At 35.4% G+C, this 18,791-nt stretch overlaps 1 protein-coding gene across 1 annotated transcript in view; it reads left to right on the top strand.

Moving 5' to 3' along the window:
- TCF12 (transcription factor 12) overlaps positions 1-18,791 on the top strand; it is a 379,017-nt gene that overhangs the window by 191,525 nt on the left and 168,701 nt on the right. The window contains 1 exon segment of the mRNA XM_045059253.1: positions 1,376-1,478. Coding sequence (XP_044915188.1) covers positions 1,376-1,478 — 103 coding nt within the window.

Below are 18,791 nucleotides of genomic sequence, written 5' to 3'. Positions count from 1 at the left end.
GACCTTAGCTAGGAGCCATTGTGTTTTGTGTAAGCCTCTACTGCATGTGGTTGTGACAGATGACACTTTCCTTGTGGTTACCAGAGGACATCCTTGTGGTCATAACCAAGTTGTAAATGTCACCTAGATTCTTCTTGTATGTCTGTCACATGTGTATCAGTAATTCTAAAGTAGGTAAAAATGAAACAAAGATTCATCTGGGAGTTAGCACTCCCAGAAGATTAGTTTTAAAACAGAACAGCAGAAGGAGTTGTGACATGCATCCATAAGCAATTGTAATGATTTGACAGTTACTTAGCCCTCAGTTCCTAGCCCTTTGGTTGAACTGACAGCATGCCTGCAAAGATAGTGAGGCCTGTTTCAGCCCCATTAATGTCTTCTTGAATGTTAGCCTGCGGTCTCGGTAATGATAAATGTTCAGTGATTGATGATTTTATAATCCCAGGGGATTCTGGGTGTTTTCTGTTTCTGGGAGCCAAGGCAGTTTGTATTCTTGTTTGGGCCTCTAGGAGGTTTTTCTGATTTTTACTGAAACCATCGTAAGTTAGCAGAAGGGTAGGTATCCACCCGAGGTTTAATTAACCGGGATTCAAAGCCGTGTTTAAAAACAGTATGATTTTGTACTTAGTATGTGTGAGACTGAGAACCAGAAGAGTTTTTAATCCACAGAGCTTTTGTAACATTTATTTGTAAACGTTAGTATCTTTTTTCCTCCTTTGCTTTTAAAAAACATGTTTTAAGTTATAAGGAGAAATTTAATAACGGCTCTTGTGAGATAATAACATTAGTTTTATTGTTTTCATGGTGTACAATTTCATTTTTAAAACTCATAAGAATTTAAATCAGCTATTTTTAATAAGTGTTTTCCTTTTTACATGATTCAGTTTCTCTAGCAGTATATCTTGTTATACTAGTATCAAAAGAGTACAAACAGATCTTTTTTGTTAAATATTTGTTTGCCATTTAGGAAAGGATTCAATTCTAATATACTGATTGTAGATTATTTTAGTATTTTAAGTAATTGGTAGGGTTTAGAGACAGAATGGAGGGTAGAGATAAACATTTTCCTTATTTATTACAACTTAAAAATATATTTTCTTTATCCTTTAAAAAAAAAAGATGAACTATAGAACTTTCCTTTTGGATGTAAAGAGTTCCTAGGGCTAATTTTCTTTAAGATCATTAAGAAACTACTTTAAAACCTTAAAAGGAATAAAAGGAGCATTTCTCTTTAGTTTTTCAAGTAATGAACAAGGAATTTGGTTAGGAATGACCATTTGTAAGTCTGTATATTAATTAGATGAGTGTCATTATGCTCAATTAGCAGGACTGCCAAATAATCTCTTTAATACTCCGGTCTTTTTTTTCCCCCTAGGGTTTTACAGACAGCCCTCATTACAGTGATCACTTGAATGACAGTCGATTAGGGGCCCATGAAGGCTTGTCCCCAACACCTTTCATGAACTCAAATCTGATGGGTAAGTTGGTAATTCTCTGCAAGGAGTCTTCACAAAGCCTCTTTGGTCAGAGACATTTTTTATCCCCTTGTCCAGGAAATACACATCTGTATCTAGAAGAAAGTTCCTGTGTTTCTAGGGGCATCCAGGCTTTCCTTATTCAGCTCATTTTGAGGAGCAAGCATTCAGAAAAAGCATCAGTATCAAAAAAAGAAGTAGTAGTGTTTTAACTGTCAGTTTTGGCAATGTCTTTGTGACATCAGGCATTATATGTTTTCTGCTTTCTGGGCAGAAATGTCTTTCGGAGACATTTGTAATTGACTATTTGTCTTAACAGTCATTTATACGTGTGGCAATAAAAAATATGACAAAGTAATGATTTTAAGCAGATTTTACTTATGTTGGACAATATGTCTTTTGGCACTATATAATTAAAACTTAATAGTACACTTAGATGTTGGCAGCATTTGTTTTAAGTACTTGGGTTCATATTGGGGATTTTGAAAGTTGTGTTCTGCAATAGTGAAGTTGTACTTTGAAGGATATTACCTGCCACCCAAACCTGATTATTATATTTTGGCAAAACCTTTAAGGTTAGCTTTTCTTTTTTTTCCCCCCTACTCCCTGCAAAACACCACTGTCTCCCTCCTTTCTTGCTTCCTCATATGAAAGTTTTTAGCTGTTCAATCTGAAATGATAAGCCCAAGTTGTTGGGTTTTTTCCCCCCTCCTACTTTGGATGCCACTCTTTTTTTCTTTAAAAACAGTAATTTTACCTTTTTTGCAGAGCCGGATTAAAAAGAATTTCAGCTTTATGACATGATTTTTCCTTCTTGTTTCTGCTGGGCCTGAGCACATTAGAAAGCTTTGTTTAATCTATTTTAGTTGTCGTCATTGGCGTCATGTAAATATGGAAGTTTGTGTAATTGACATTAATTTCATTACTTTATTTGTTAAGGACATGACCTATATTGTGATCTTAGAATTGTCCTTTTAAGACACAGCCATGCTAATCTAAATGGATTACCCAAATCCAAAATCCTGGTGGTCTGCAATTTCTTTATAAATGGTTTTGCTTTGCAAAGTCTTTTTTTAATTACCTTATCCTCCATGAAGTGTTGAGGACACAGTCTGATATTCTAGTGTGGATTTTGCCTAAAGCAGTTACCAGTTTAAAGCCAGAATCATTGAATGTGACACAATAGTAAAAAATCTAATGAGCAGTAAAACTTGTGTTTAAAATGACAGTTTGTTTTAACGTAAATGCAAATGAAAACCACATTATTCCAGGTAAAAATCAATATTAAACTGAGAACAAAATTATTTTCCTTGCATTTAGCCAGGGAACACTTTCCAGTTTATCTTTTTAATTTTCTATTGAACTTACCATCAAAGTAAAATAGATGTGACACTCCAAATAATTTCCTTTTGTAGTGTATCTTTTTCCCAAGTAGCATTTAATTTATTATAAATATGGTAGAGCAAGCTCTAGTCAGTGCTGTTGTAATTTCAGATTGAACTAAGCTTTCTTAATTGAGGCTATACTTCTTAGAAGTGAAAAATCAGAACTTACTCCTTTTTATGTTTATGCAGTTTACCTTTATTCTTAGCTCACAGATATGATTTTTAAGCCCAGTGGAATTGCATCATTAGCATAGCTTTGAGCCAAGGTGACTGTTAAAGTTGTGGGAAGTAAATGAATTCTGAGAAGTGTGCTTGTCAGTCACTTGCTCTGAGCAGCTGTTGACTAAAAATATTTCTGTAATTCAGTTTGAGGTAACATTTTCTTAGTTGGAGCAATTATGAAAATGTGCTTCTTGGTTTCTTCAGTTTACAGATAATTATTACAAATCTTTTAATAGTCATACATACTCTGTGTATAACATCAACATCTAAAATAAATCTGGAAACATTATGAAAACCCAAATTTAGGGGTGCCTGGGTGGCTCAGTCAGTTGAGTGTCTGGCTTCGGCTCAGGTCATGATCTCGTGGTTCATGAGTTCAAGCCCCGCATCAGGCTCTGTGCTGACAGCTCGGAGCCTGGAGCTTACTTTGAATTCTGTATCTCGCTCTTTTTCTGCCCCTCCCTGCTCACACTCTGTTTCTCTCTCAAAAATAAACATTGAAAAAAAAACAAAAAAACCTCAAATTTATAAACAGATTGATCCCTTCACAGTATGAGTGAAAAAATCTGGATTCATCTGAACTACACTGCACCGTTAATATGCAGCTATACATTTTCATTGTAAATTTTAACTACCTAATTTTAAAAATGTTAATTTACCTATAAGGAAGGAGAAAATAACCCTGAAAATATTAGGCAGGTATGTTCAAAAGGATTTCACCGGTCATTGGTAATACCTAATTTACTATACTTCTTCCCTTTATTTTCAATAAAATGATCACATGAGGTATCTAACAGTTTAAGGAATCTGAATGACAGTAGCTTTGGAAATGAATTTCTCCTAAATTTTAAAGCAGTTCTGTACAGCAACAGGCAATCCTACTTGATGTGAGCTGAAGTAAATGAACTGTTAGATACTCAAATATGTAGGTTTATAGTGCTCGATATAGTGTACGGATAGATTCACTCTTACAGCCTTTTGGTAATTTAAAGGAATTTCAGACTAAAAACCTATGTTGTTAAAGCATGACTGAGACATGCATAGCAGTATGGGAAGCATTCGGAACTGCAGATACCTAATCATCGTTACAGGTAATACTTCAGAGTGATGCCGTAAATGATGACTGCTTAGAAACAGTTAAAGCTAATAGGAAAGCAGTAACATATTTCATCATTGCTGTCAACATATAAAAATACCATTAAGAGGGGGGATAGAATCATATGCTAGGGAATATTGTTATTTTTCGTATTATGTTCAACCATAAGCACATTTGCCTGAAGAAATAATGGATTATAAAGTGCCACTGTCTTTCATGATGGAGCTCTCAAACACTTTAATGATTTTGCACATTGCAAAAATGAGAAATTTTGTCTAACAAGGGTTGATAATGATTCAATAATAAACAATTTACTACAGAAAAATGCATTTCTATATTCATTTAGATATTTTGAAGTGTTTTACATAGGAAATAAAGCTATTATGTTGGATCAGTTAGTGTTTCTTTTTAATGAATTCCAGAATTATCCCATTGATTTGTCATTATGGAAAAAAGGGCTTTCTTATGTTTCAAGTGAAATAAATACATCCTTTTGGCACATCACTAAGTAATTAGCATCAAACGGTCCTGTACTCTATTATAGGAAAGCTGCAAAGCTTTGACAGTAGCCCTGAATTGCAGTAATATCACCAGATAATCTTATGTATTTCTAGCCTCTTGCGGCTTTAGTCCATTTCTTTACCCTTAGTTCTCTCACTGATTTTAGTAAGATTTGCTTTCCTTTACCTGTTGTTGATTAGGTATATTTTTGGTGATGGTAGGACCAGTTTATTAATTGGATATAGAAATGAATTATTTCAAACAATTGTCTACCTTCAATTTCCAAGTGATTATGGGATGAGCTACTCTTATCTTTCTACCTCTCCATGTTTTTCAAAGCCTTACTTATTTTGGACTATATGTGTTTATGTTGTCAATGGGAATTTTAAGGCGAGATTATATCACTTCAATATTACTTTTTTTCTGAGACTTTCAATTGTATTCCTTTCTGAGACTTATTCTGCCTCTAGAGATGTTTTCTTAATATTTTATCTGTTGAAGAGTGAAAGCAGCATGTGAAGGGTATAGGGGGAAATGTGGGGCCAAGAGGAGATGTGGGTTTTATTCCAGATCCTTAAAATTACCTTTCTGATAGGATATTGCTGGTTGGTCTGAAAGGTCTTCTGCAGGTCTAGAATTTTATAGTTCTAAAATCTCATGTATCTAATATCTTTTATCCAACCCTGAAAAAGACTTCAACTGGAATTAGAATTGCTATTTTGCAAATGATAAAACTAAGGCACAGGAAAATTAAGTGTTATTTTTCCCCTGAGGGCACAGAACCAATAAGTGGCAAAACTGAATATAGAATCCATGTCTCCTGACTCCCAAGTATTGTTTTCATTAGGCATGTCAGGTATTTGTTCTTTCTATGCTCCCAGGTTTTTACTAGCTCATCGTTTTCCTACACTCTAATTATGGAGACCCTGGTCTGCAGAAATGACCAGGAAAAAATGGTTCTATAGCTATATAACTTTGGGACACATTATACATCATGTGCCCCTTCTTAAGAGATTCATATTGTGCTTTGGGATATTAAAGTCTCTGGAAACAACAACAACAAAAAAACAGGAGGAAAAGCTTATTTAACTTTGGTCATCTCATCACTTCCTAGATTCAGATGACACACAGAAGCCTTCTTGTATAAAGGATCATTAGCCTCTGAGGAACTAGTTTTCCATGAGGCACACACTGAGCAATACTTATAGATTGTTTTATGGGGAAAATAAAAGATAATACATGAAAAGTTGTCTGAAATGTAAAATGGCACAATGTTAATGATATTGCTGTATATATTTTTATAACTTATTTTAGACATCTTAGCTAATATAGGTTGGGTTGAGTTGTTCAAATACAGTATTGTTAAGTCTTTTTAGCAGACTTACTTGAATTATAAATAAACCAACTGTCCTTCCTTTCATGTTGGAGTCTGTTTGCTCAGCTTGTCTACCCTTTTTTTTTTTTCAAAAAAAAATTGTTTATTAGAGAGGGGGAGAGAGAGAGAATCCCACGAGTTGCAGAGAGAGAGGGAGTGCAAAACCCAGAGTGGGGCTTGAGCTCACCTGATGCAGGGCTTGAACTCATAAACCATGGTATCATGACCTGAGCTGAAGTGGGACGCTTAACTGACTGAGTCACCCAGGCACCTGTCAGCCCTACCGTTCTTTACCTCAGAGTTTAAGGGGCCCCCTCTAATAGCAGCTACTACATTATTTTCACTTTATTATGGATTCAGTAGGTTTCTATGGGCTTGTTTGGGAATGTAAACCCAAGTACACTTTTTTCCTATATATTTGCTCTTTACAACTCTTCTGTATACTTGATCTTGCCTGCAGTATAATTTCTGATTAATCCAGAGTTCTTCTAGAATTACAAAAAAATGTAGAATCACCATTTTCAGAATATCAAGGCACAGTAAGTAGAACTCTGGCCTCAAAAGATTTTTAAGTGTGGGGTACCTGGGTGGTTCAGTCGGTTAAGCAGCTGATTCTTCGTTTTGGCTCAGGATATGCTCTTGCAGTTGGTGGGTTCAAGCCCTACGTTGGGCTCTGTGCTCACAGTGCAGAGCCTGCTTGGGATAGTCTCTTTTTCTGTTTTTCTCTTCCTCTTCCCCCCCCCCCCAAATAAATAAACTTTAAAATAAAAAGATTTATAACTTTGATGTATATGAAATTCCTTCACTAGATGAGCTAATGAAAATGATTAATGTTTAACAATTAATGATTAAAAATTAATGATAATTGTGCTTAGGGGAAACAGTGTAGTTTAGTACCTGGTTTGACAGTATTTCATAAGGATGATACTTATGTTTTATTAACTCAAGTCTCAGGAAAGGATATGAATTACATATTCATTGATTTTTATTCTCTGTTCTTTGGCTACTTACAAACAAAATGTTGGCACTGAGAAACTTGAATAAAAAAATCCTAGTTACCATTGAAGAAACCAAAGCCAAGAAAAATGAAGTGAGTAGTTAAAGAAACCTTGGACCCAACCCTCTTCATTCTAATTTAGCTCATATCCCCTTTCTCCTACACTGCTTTTTTTCTTTTTTACCTCTGTCGAGCATTTTTTCCACATTCTAGCTCTTAATATCTTTTTCTTCCTCATGCATATCTTTTTCTTTCTTCTGCTACTGCTTAGACCAGTCTGAATTAACCAGTCTGAATTGTTGAATACCTCCCTCTTTCTCCTTCATGTATCCGTTCATGCCTTTTTTTCTGCCTTTTAATGTGTGAAAATAGCATATGGCAGAATATGAAAGTAAGGTTCAGTCTGTCTTTACAGACTTTGCTGTTTTAATGTGGTAGGGGAAATAATTTTGATAATTATTACACGTTAGAAGGAGAGTGATACAAAGAAGTTTTTACAGAAATTCAGAAGAAATCAAAATAAGACAGAGCCAGAAGTGAACAGGGAAAGTTTTTTATTGTGGAGTAACATGATCTAGTGTATTAGTCAGGACTCTTTTCCTTACAAATGACAGAAATGAACTTAAACTGTGTTCAATAAAAAGTACTGAGTCACATATTGCAGACAACTGAAAATAGATTGATTTTAGACATGGCAGATCCGGGTGTTCAAACAATGTCATCAGATCCCTTACTTTACCCTTAAAAGTTTTTGTTGGGAGAATGGGATAAAATTGGAGAGGCAAAATGGGCCAAGAAAGTGGAATATGGAAGGGGGTGCTTCTGTGTCTTACTCTGTACTTGTAATTCCCTCACTCCATTCTTTGCAAATTGTTGTAAATTGACTCTTCTGGCTCCCATTTTACAGGATACCTTATTCCTTAGTGGTTTGGAGTGTTTTCTTTCAATGCAGTTATGTTATGTATTTTTTTTAATAATATTCTGCTCCTAGCAACATTGTCTCTTTCCATATCCCTGCTTTGCCTTCACAACCCAAAAAGCAGCCTCTTTTCCATAGTTAAAATGACCTGCTACCCGTTCTTTCAGAAATCATTCTTATGAGCCAAAGATTAGCTAATGTTTTTGTTTGTTTGTTTTTTAGGCCTACCCAGTCTGGGAAAGACCAGGGTAGTTAGTACTTGAAAGAGGTTTCAGAGTTTCAGGAGTACTTCTGTATAGATTCAGATCCCTTTTATCTAAGCATAATTAATCCTGGAATGAATTACTTAGAAGAATTAGTTAGAATTACATAAAAGAAATGCTGAAATTTCAGAAGGTAGAGGAAAAAAAATGTTTGATTGGGACTTTATTTGAAAAGTAAAACTAATATTAACAAAGCAAACAGTGATTTACATAATCCCCTAGGTCTTAAGTGAACAAAGGATGAATTAATTATTGAGTTTTTTGGTGTAGTTTTTGTCTTCAGAAAATTGTTTGGTAATATAGAAATGTCTTGTACCTGACATTTGAACCTTTTTGATTTTCTCTTTAGTTATTAACAGACTCTAACTCAGGTTCCAATCTGTCAGTGACTTTTGTGTTTAATGAAGTGGTTCTTTGACATCATTTTCAAGGATTTCATGCAATTTTGAGTCTCTTGAGTGAGACTGAACTTTTGATGGATTTCTTTTGTATAGCTTGGTATAGTGGTATATTTACCAAAAGACTGACCAACGACACCATTGACTCTAGCCCGAGATAGCCACACTATCTGCCAGGCCTGTTTCACAGGGATTACATTTTTTTTTTTTAACTTTTGTGGTTATTAGTGAATATTTTCATGAGGTCATAATGTTGGCTTAACTCTGCATCCTTGCATACTGGTAACTCTAGGGACTCCTGTAAGGAGGACATTTATTTTTGTTTACCCAGTTCCTGTGCTCATTATCACTTGTGTATGTTCTCTGATCAGTAGTTATCCTTACTGCTCTGCATAGCTTTATAGTAAGCCAGTGGCATAGATCTGATAAATGGTTCTTCCTTGAATCTTCCCATTGTTTGTGTCTAATTGCAACCAAGTGAAAGTTAACTCTGCTGATAGTGGGATACATTGCAGGAGGTATGGCTACTTGGTTACTAGAGAACAAAAGAATAATTTTGTTAAAGGAACTTTTGTAAACTTTACAGTTTTCCTAGATGCATGTAATCTGAGATCCACACCATGGCACGTAGTTAAGAATTTGGGAATAAGGGAATAAGGGAAAATCCCAGAACAACGTTATCAGATCATGCCTCCTATGTGGTCATATTTCAGATTTCATTGCTTATGGTTACAATGATCCCTTTATCATTTACTATTGGTTTTCTGAGTGTTTTGTTAAAAATAAATACTAAAATTCTCATAGAATGGTTGAACTGGAATGGATCTTGAAGGTCATCTTGCTCAGTAGTTCTCAATTGAGAAGGTTGAAAAATACATGGTTATCATAAAGACTGAAAGTAGGAGGAGGTGCAACTGGCATTACCCATACGCTGAAAACTCTGGAGGGTCTTTCAAAATGAAGAGTTAGTACTAGCTTGGTTAGTGTCACACTGTTTTTGCAAGTTTTAATTAACCACCAGATAAAGTGAATTTTTTAAAAATTTGAAAGCATATCCTGAATTGTTTTGGTTTAAATTGTGGAAACATTATTGTTTGAAGGTATTTATGGCATTCAGATCCTTCAGTTGTATAGGTTTTGTACCGCATTGCTGCAGTACTTAATAAGCTTTGTGTTTTAAGTGAATCTCCTCAAAAGATTGTTGCTTCAGTGTCAGTCCACCATTTATGTAATCTTCTTCGCATTTCAGTTTCTTTTTTTTTTTTTTTCTTACAAAATTCAGCCTTTGCTTTTTATAGCTCACATTTTCTGTGGCTTCCATGATGGGTTTGTTTTGTTTTTGTTATTTGAGATTTTAGGTTTTTATGAACAGCAGCACATGCCTTTCTACCTGTATTTTAGGGCTTTCTGGTGTATATCAGGGTGAGTTTTAATTCTTTCTTCTTGAGAATTTTTTTTTTGTGGCTATTATCATATGTATGGTGTAGTGAAGTATGTAACAATAATCCTTATATTACATACTTGTTTTTCACTTTGAGAATATCTCTGGAGGATTGTCAAACTCCTCAGATGGTATGAAATTTCTAGGGAGTCACAATTAAATAGGAGTAGGGCGCAAGGCTACTTTACTGCAAATTAAATCAATTAGTTAATAGTCATAAATTTTATTAATTTCTGTTACATACTTTTCTACACTGATCCCTGAGATCAGGGGTCAGCAGACCTTTTTGCAAAAAGCCAGATAAGTAAATAGTTTAGGGTTTGCAGCCCGAGGCAAAATCAATATTATGCAGGTACTTATATAACCATTTAAAAACAAAAAACTATTCTTAGCTCATGGGCTATAAAAGGAACAGTTGGTGGCCTGGATTTGTTCTCCAGGCCTTAGTGTGTTAATCTTATTCCAGATAATGTAACAAAAATACTTTAAACAATAGCAACACTGTCAATTTTTTGAAGAGGTAACATGATATATATGTGTGTGTGTGAAATTCTAGGAAACATAACAGGGTTGTTGTGGGTGTGGGTGTGTGTTTTGAATATCCAGACATGGTGATTAGTGCTTGTGGTGCTGGTGAATTATTTCTAAAATTTCTAGGGCTTTATTACCTCTATACAGAATAGTAAGTTGCTCACTAGGTGAGTTATTTTTCTCTTGTTTTTGTCTTTAGATAGGATACTGATAATTGGCTTTTTAGGCACATGTCAGATTTCCTTCATCTGAAATCTTGGTGTTCCCTTAGTTTTCTATAACTTGAAATTTTTCAGAAAACTCCTTCTCATAACGTCAATATAAAATTGTAGCTGTATCGAGTTGAACTATCACACTAGGAGAGGAAAAGGTGAAACTTAGGAAACCCAGTGGAGATGTGGCATTGAGGCAGTTCTACAGAGAGAAATCTGCAGATAATAGCTGGGAAGAGTCCAAGGGAAGAGTCTCTGATGAGAGGATAGTGTGGCAGTGGCGTAATCATCAAAAAAGTATATTGTTTGTTGCTTTTTTTGAGAGTCTGCACTCTGAATTTGGAAATCTCTCCAGAGGGTGTGTGGTGAAAATATTATAACATTTTCTAGATTTGTATCCGAACAGTTTTTGTAAAGTAAATGTAAATTACAGATTTTTGTTGCAGTTCATGTAATTTTCATGTAACGTACCTTAATGGTTTGTGTTTGGGAAGTGTTCTGATTTGAAATCCTATTCGTCTTCAATTTCACGCTCTCTTCTGTCAGAAAGGTTTAAAAGAAAATGTAGTGGTGTTTTTGCTAAATGATGATTTTTGTAAATTTTTGCTCAGGTTTGCATACAATGAAATATGCTCCCACCAAAGAATTCGCACCTGTTTTTTTATTTTCCTTTCATATATGTGCAAAACATTTAGTGACAATATTAAATGCAGAGAGCATTTTTACTCTTGGTATGTGTGTGCGTGTGCATGTGCATGCACACATGCACATCTGTATGTTTAGACCAGATGGGAGCACATTAAGTATAGGCTTTTGTTTTATTTCATTTTACAGTAAGATTTCAGTCCGGTATCTTTTTAAAAATGTAAGTATTATCTTTAGGTTTTCTTTTTTTATATAAATGTACTTTATTTATTTTTAATGTTTATTTATTTTAGAGAGAGAGAGAGAGCACCAGCAGGGGACGGTCAGGGAGAGAGGGAGACACAGAATCTGAAGCCGACTTCAGGTTCCAAGCTGTCAGCACAGAGCTGATGCAGGGCTTGAACCTACGAACTGTGAGATTGTGACCTGAGCCGAAGTAAGACACTTTACCGACTGAGCCACCCAGGCACCCCTATCTTTAGGTTTTCTTTATAAAAAATTGCTTTTAGTTTTTATTTATTTATTTATTTATTTATTTATTTATTTATTTATTTATTTATTTATAGCAATCTCTACACCCAACATGGGACTCGAACCCAAGACCCTGAGATCAAGAGTCTCACACTTTTTTAACTGAGACAGCCAGTCACCTATGTCACCTATCTTTAGGTGTCTTACAAAGATCCTAGAAAACATCTTCGGGTACTAGCACAATAGAAGGTGTCTGCTTATAATTTACTTTTTCCCAAGAGATACAGAGGGGATATATGTATATATTCATTCATAATTTTTATGGTGTTATGTGTATTCTCTCTGTCTGTTTATATTTTTCTTTTTTCTTTAATGTTTATTTTTGAAAGAGAGGCAGAGCATGAGCAGGGGAGGGGCAGACAAAGAGGGAGACACAGAATCCTAAGCAGGCTCCAGTATCTGAAGTGTTAGCACAGAGCCCCTTGTGGGGTCGAACTCACAAACTGTGAGATCATGACCTGATCATGATTTTACCTTTCCAGTTTACCATGATACACTTGGAAGGAAAAACATGGTCTCAACATACTTATGAAGATGAATTTGTATACCTGTTAAAAAAAGGCATTGTGTCTCAACTCCACCAGTAAGGAATTTAATCTAAGGAAGTAACTGAAAATTTACATTAGGAATGTAAAATGGTACAGCCATTATAGAAAACATTCTGTTATAAAACTAAATATGCAATTACTATATAACTTAGCAATTGCACTCTTGAACATTTATCCCAGAGAAATGAAAATTTGCACAAATGTTAATAGCACCTTGTTTGGTAATAACCAACAACTGGAAACAGTCCAGATATCCTTCACTGGGTGAATGGTTAAACAACTGATACACTCATACCTTGAAATATTATTCAGCAATAAAAAGGAGTGAATTATTAACCATTGTAAAACTTTAAATTGATCTTGAGTGAATTAGGCTGAACGGGAAAAAGAGCCACTTTTCAAAAGATTATATATTGTATGATTCCATCTGTATACTACTCTTGAAATGGTAAAATTGTAGAATTAAGAACAGATAGTTGGTTACCAGGAATTAAGGAGACAGGTTGTTGTAGTTATAAAAGATGAACACAAGAGATCCTTATAGGCTGATGGAACTGTTCTGTATCATGATTTGCAGTGGCAAATATGTAAACCTACACCTGTGATAGAACTGTATACAATTAAACGTATACATGCGCATTCACACAAATGGAAAAACGCTGGAGAAATCTGAATATGACAAGTAGATTGTGTCAGTGTTGATGGCCTAATTGTGATATGGCAAGATGGGAGAAATATGTAAAGAGTATACAGGATGTCTCCATTATTTCTTTACAACTTCATGTAAATCTACAGTTATCTCAAAAGAAAAGTGTAATTAAAAATACATATACAGGGGCACTTGGGTGGCTCAGTTGGTTAAACATCCGACTTCGGCTCAGGTCATGATCTCACAGTTCGTGAGTGCAAGCCCTGCGTTGGGCTCTATGCTGACAGCTCAGAGCCTGGAGCCTGCTTCAGATTCTGTGTCTCCCTCTCTCTCTCTGCCCTTCCCCTACTCTCTCTCTCTCAAAAATAAAAATTTAAAGAAAAAATACATATACAAATGGATAACTGAATATATAAATAAATAAACTGAAGGAAATTTAAAGATTTAGGAGTGTGTAGGTTAGGGAATACAGGGGGGAAGAGAAGGGTCATAGTGTGCAGAGATTACTTTTCTAGAAACATTTCTAATAGAAATCTATACCAAAATAGTCCCCCTTGGGGCCTATTAAACCACTGAAAATCCCTGTATTTCTAAAGGAAGAATGGCTCTTGAACTTTTAGTTTTGGGAAACTGTGTAACTGTAATGGTGACACTAGCAAGTGAGAAGAATCTTTTTGTCAACATTTGTCCTTTGCTTTGTGTGCACAGCACGCAGTATTGTACCTGTGGGCAAAGGGAGTGGGAAACATCAAAGGCCAAAAAGCTGTATATGTGTTCTTGAGGACATCTAAAAAGCATGATAATCTGCATTTCAGAATTGAATATTTATCTTGAAAAATACTGGCAAGAGGGCAGCATGTAACACTCGGTGCCTGGGATGCGGGAAAGAGAATAAGCTTGTCAGAGAAAAATATTGGAAGGTCCCAAAGTTAATTTTTTGGTGGTTAAACTTCACTTGGGGCTGGTCCTTGTCTCCCCACCCCTCACCTCCAAGGCAAGGTAGAAACTTGCAACAACAAATTTTGTCTGGATGTATCCTCACTTTTACTTGAATGAGAAATGAGGTTTGAGGATCAGGTTGACTGCTATTTATAATTTCAATTAGATATGAAAAATTCCTCCCCTTCACTTAAAATGCTAATCCTACTTAGGAAACTCTTCTGCAGTTTTCAGATTTTCACTAGTCACAGGAAGCTGGTTCCACAGGAAGAGTTTGAGAATCTAGGTAGGTGAGGCTGTTCTGGTGGTCCTTGGGGTTAGGTATTTTAGGCAAACAACTCCTTAGTGGAAGTTCTGGCTTGGAGTCTTTTGTGAGGTAATTGGGTGGAGAAAGGGGGAGGGTTCTTGGAAATGGAGTTGAGAAAAAACATCAGTAGGCTAATTTATAACTTCCCCATGTATTTTAAAAGATTCTACATAATTTGTCAAATTTTCCTAAGCTTTTAAAGAAGTCCTGCTTTTAAATATGTGCGCCAAGAGCTAATAATAAATAAAAGCATACTTTCCTCTGTGTTAAAACTTTTGTGTCATTTGTGAAAAGCAAAGACCGTAATTATGAATCTATTAAAATCATAACTGGTGTATTAGAAACTTAAGGTTTGTGGAAACATTTTTTTAAGTGATTAGCATTAGAAATGTGTGAGTCCTTAGGGGCAGATTTTTTTATATAGTGAAAGCTGAAGTAAAAACAAACCACCCCTTACTTAAAAAGAGGTTTAAGATGAAGTGGCTAAATCTCAAATTTCCCTTTTTGCTTCACTGTGTCAGTTAATCTGGCTGTAGGGTATATTTATCTACTGTGAAGTCCACTGATGCATGCAAAGCTGAGCGAATACAATTTTCCCTAGTGGGTCTTCTTTCTTTGGGCATTTGTAACTCTGCTTCAGTGTGTGGGGTCAGCTGGGGAAAGCTAGGAGGGATAAGATGTCAGCTATTATAAAGGTACTAAGATCTTGTCTTAGGAAGGGAATAGGGCATCTGATCTTCTAAAAAATATATTTCTTATTTCCTATGAGGCAGTTAGTTGGAACCATGCATAATCATAATTATTAATATCATAAATAGGACAGTGTAAGTTCTGTGGCATTTAATGAATAATTCTGTAATTCTTTGTACTTAGGTTTATGCTTTTCTGTAAGAATATTGGAATTTTTATTTCTCTTAACATAAAGTATCTTAACTTATTCTTATATTTAGTTAATTTGAACCTGTGGCCTAGGTTAACTATTAACTAATTAAACTAGTTTGGATTATTTATTTTAGGCTATTATCATCAGTAGTGTTTTAGGGTTTTTTTTGAGATAAACACTGAATACTGTTGTATATCACAAATGAATAGAAATTGTTGTAGAAAGCCAGCTTACTTGGCTTTTTACCTTCCTTCATAAAAACTACTAGTTTAAGGTCATGAGATTTATTTAAGTCATTAAATATTCTTATTTAAATAATTTACACATTACCATAAATCACAGTTGTACTTAAGTCAACCATAACGAACTTCCTATTCAATGCAGATATATCTAGGGTATCTAGGAAACATTAATTTGTGAAGGAGCAAAATTAAAGAAGTTAGAATGGCCATCAAGCTGTATATATTTGTAATATATATGTAATATTTAAAAAATCAAGATCCAAATGGTCCTGATATTTCTAATGAGAAAATATATAGATCATTCAGTGTTGTAGGAAACTGGACTGTGGAAATTCAGAAAAAGTTAAAATGACTCATAAATTACCCAGCAAGTTGTAAAGACATAGCTTTCTCAACATGCATACTCATGTTAACATAACAATGTATAATATATCTGATTAATGTCATAATAGATTGCCTTGCAAGATAATGGCTCTAAGGGTCAGTAAAGCACGCAGTAGGAAAGAATTAACATGGTCAATCTAGGCTCCAAAAAAAACCCCACAAGATTTCTGGTTCATCTGCTTATTAAGATTTTATTTAGAAGAATTCTGTTTTAAAGCATTTTAAGTGTACCATAATAAGGGGGGAAAAGGAGCTTTCATTTGCCTTTGAAAGCCATAGCAGGATAGTGTCACAAATAGTGTGAAACTATATGACACTATAAGAATCTTCTTGGCTAGTGTTAATAGTGTCTAATCTAATGCGTGTGATATTCTCATTTTTAATACAGAATCTAAACAAACAGACACCTGAGAAACTGGAATCATCTTTCCATAGTGCCCATTACTTAGTTTGTCTAAGACCAGACTCTCAGGAATCAATTCTTAGGAATTTGATTGAAAGTTTGTTTTTAATTGGGGAAAGTGAGTTCTTTGTGTATAGGAAAGAGAAGAATACAAGAGTAGTAATGTAGCCTGTTGCCTTCTGTCCAGTTCCACAAAACCCTTTAAGAGATTCAGTCTGTCTTTATGGGTTATTTGGGCTGGACTTAGATAGAATGGATGCATTGGCTATTGAAAGCTAAAAATGGCTTTGGTACGTCTTGTACAAGTGAGGAAACTGAGATGTTAAAATTGAGGTACTTTGGAAGCCACACCTTCAGAATATTCCCAACATTTATTGAGTTGTTAGGGGAAAAGGAAAAAAAGAGTTGATGTGATAATAGGAGATTCAAATTGCAGTGTGTGGGTTACTGGGCTAAAATTGTCAACAGAAATATAGAGTTTCACTGAGTGAAGAACACATTTATATCCTGTCCCAGGTGCAGTGTCCCTGGTGTTAGTCCCATGTATGGGATCTTAAGGTGAAGTCATGTTTGAATGTCCTCCCTTTTCTGGCTTGCTCTATTCCCATTCTAGTTTTTTTAGTTTTTTAAAGATGAAGGTCACCTGTGGCAGAACTGGTACAGACTGAACTAACTTGCTTCTGGTTGGCTTCTTGGAATGTCTTGTTATTTCACCCTGGACATAAGCATGGAGTAGCTGAATCTCATTGAGTTTTAGGCCAAACTCCATGAAAACATAGTGCCAACAGCCTTTCTTAGCGACTTGTTGCAGGCATAAAAAGGGATTTTTTGATTCACTGGGGGATAGCAGAAATTGCTTATCCTTCCCTAAGACCTAACAGTGGGAGATAATTTAAACTGAAGCCCTTGGTATATGCTTATTGAGGGAAGATGACACAGAACTGATCAGCAGACCTTGGTAAGATTTCATCATTTGCCTGTGTGGCATAGAGGAAACTTGAGAAGATAGAAATGAAGACTTCTATTGGAAATTTTTCAGTCCAGAAACCCTAGTCCTCTGGCAGCTGAGGTCTCTAGCTCCCTAGGCTTGAGTCGGAAGCCTGGGAACTGGGAATAACCTCCATGCCAAACTAGCCCTGTGGCCTGACCTCACTTGAGTTCCCAGGTGATCTGACTTTCCAGTGATCTGACATCATAGTGCAAAGGAGCCAAGCCTCCGGTAGCTTTTTCACGGATAGGCCCCAGATTAGCCCTGTGCCTGAAGGATGACTACTTTGGCAGATAACTGGGAGCAAAGAACATACCACTTGGAGTGCCCTAAGTTGTCTGCTAACTCTTTGTGCCTGTGCATGGCCAGGCTGCAATTTGATCTCTACAACTGTTGGGATACAGAGGTGCTGCCCTAGAGCAGCTTAGATTGCTGTGTGCTGGGAGTGTAGCAATTGATATTCCATCCTTTCAGCAAGGCCTGCGTGGCCTTGATTTTCTGTGGAAAACCAGTGGACAGGCAGTTCATTTTGTGAAATTGTTTTGGTATAGAGCAAATTCTAATAGTTTTTGTTTTCTGTAAGTGTTTTAATACACCACCTGTCTCTTCATATTTTATTGAGTGCCTTCTATTTGTTAAACACCGTGCTTGTGAGAGTGGAAAATACCAAGATGAAAAAGACTACGTTGTCTTCAGAAGAACTATTAAGGACTCAGACTTTGTACTTAATAAGCTTATAATGTATATAAAGATAGAATATTGCGTAGACATTAAATTCCAGATAAAGCTGTAGGAACCCAGTACGTTTGATTTAAGTGGGAAAAGAAAAATAAATTTTAAACTCATTTAACTTAAACACGATTTTCAGTATGAATGCTAAGTTTTTTGTTAGGAATTTTAGTTTTTCGTGACAGGAATCTATCATAGATCTCTCTACATCATTATCCTTTCTACAAGGAAAAGTTTAGGTTCCTTACCATGGCATTTAAAGACCCTTCATTTTCTAGCTCTCACTTTTTTTCATCCCCATCTCTGTCAAGTACTCTTCAGTCTAGGCATATCTCAGCAACTCCTTATTTCTAGAATTATCATTCACTTTGCAGTGTTTGCCTTTGCTTAATGCCATCGACTTTCTTCCTATCAAGAATCAGTTCATATTTGATATTCCTGACTTCAGATAGAGGCAATATCACTGCTTCTTTTGTAGTTTCTTAATACTTTGTGCAACTTGCTGAGTTCTTCTTTAAATCATCTTTTATCATAGAGTTGTATACACCTGTTTTTCAACTGAACTGTAAATTCCCTGAGCATTTATTATTAATTCTTGTATCCATATCTTTTAGTATATGCCTGAAACATAGTACTGGTACTTAGTAAATAGATAAAGTAACATTTCTTGAGTGGCTTTCCCTTACCTTTCAAGAAAGGACTACTAAAGTTGAGAGTCTTGTCTGCCA

The sequence above is a fragment of the Felis catus genome, chromosome B3 (genome assembly GCF_018350175.1).
Source record: "Felis catus isolate Fca126 chromosome B3, F.catus_Fca126_mat1.0, whole genome shotgun sequence".
Lineage (NCBI taxonomy): Eukaryota > Metazoa > Chordata > Mammalia > Carnivora > Felidae > Felis > Felis catus.
This window is presented reverse-complemented; position numbering and strand designations above follow the sequence as displayed.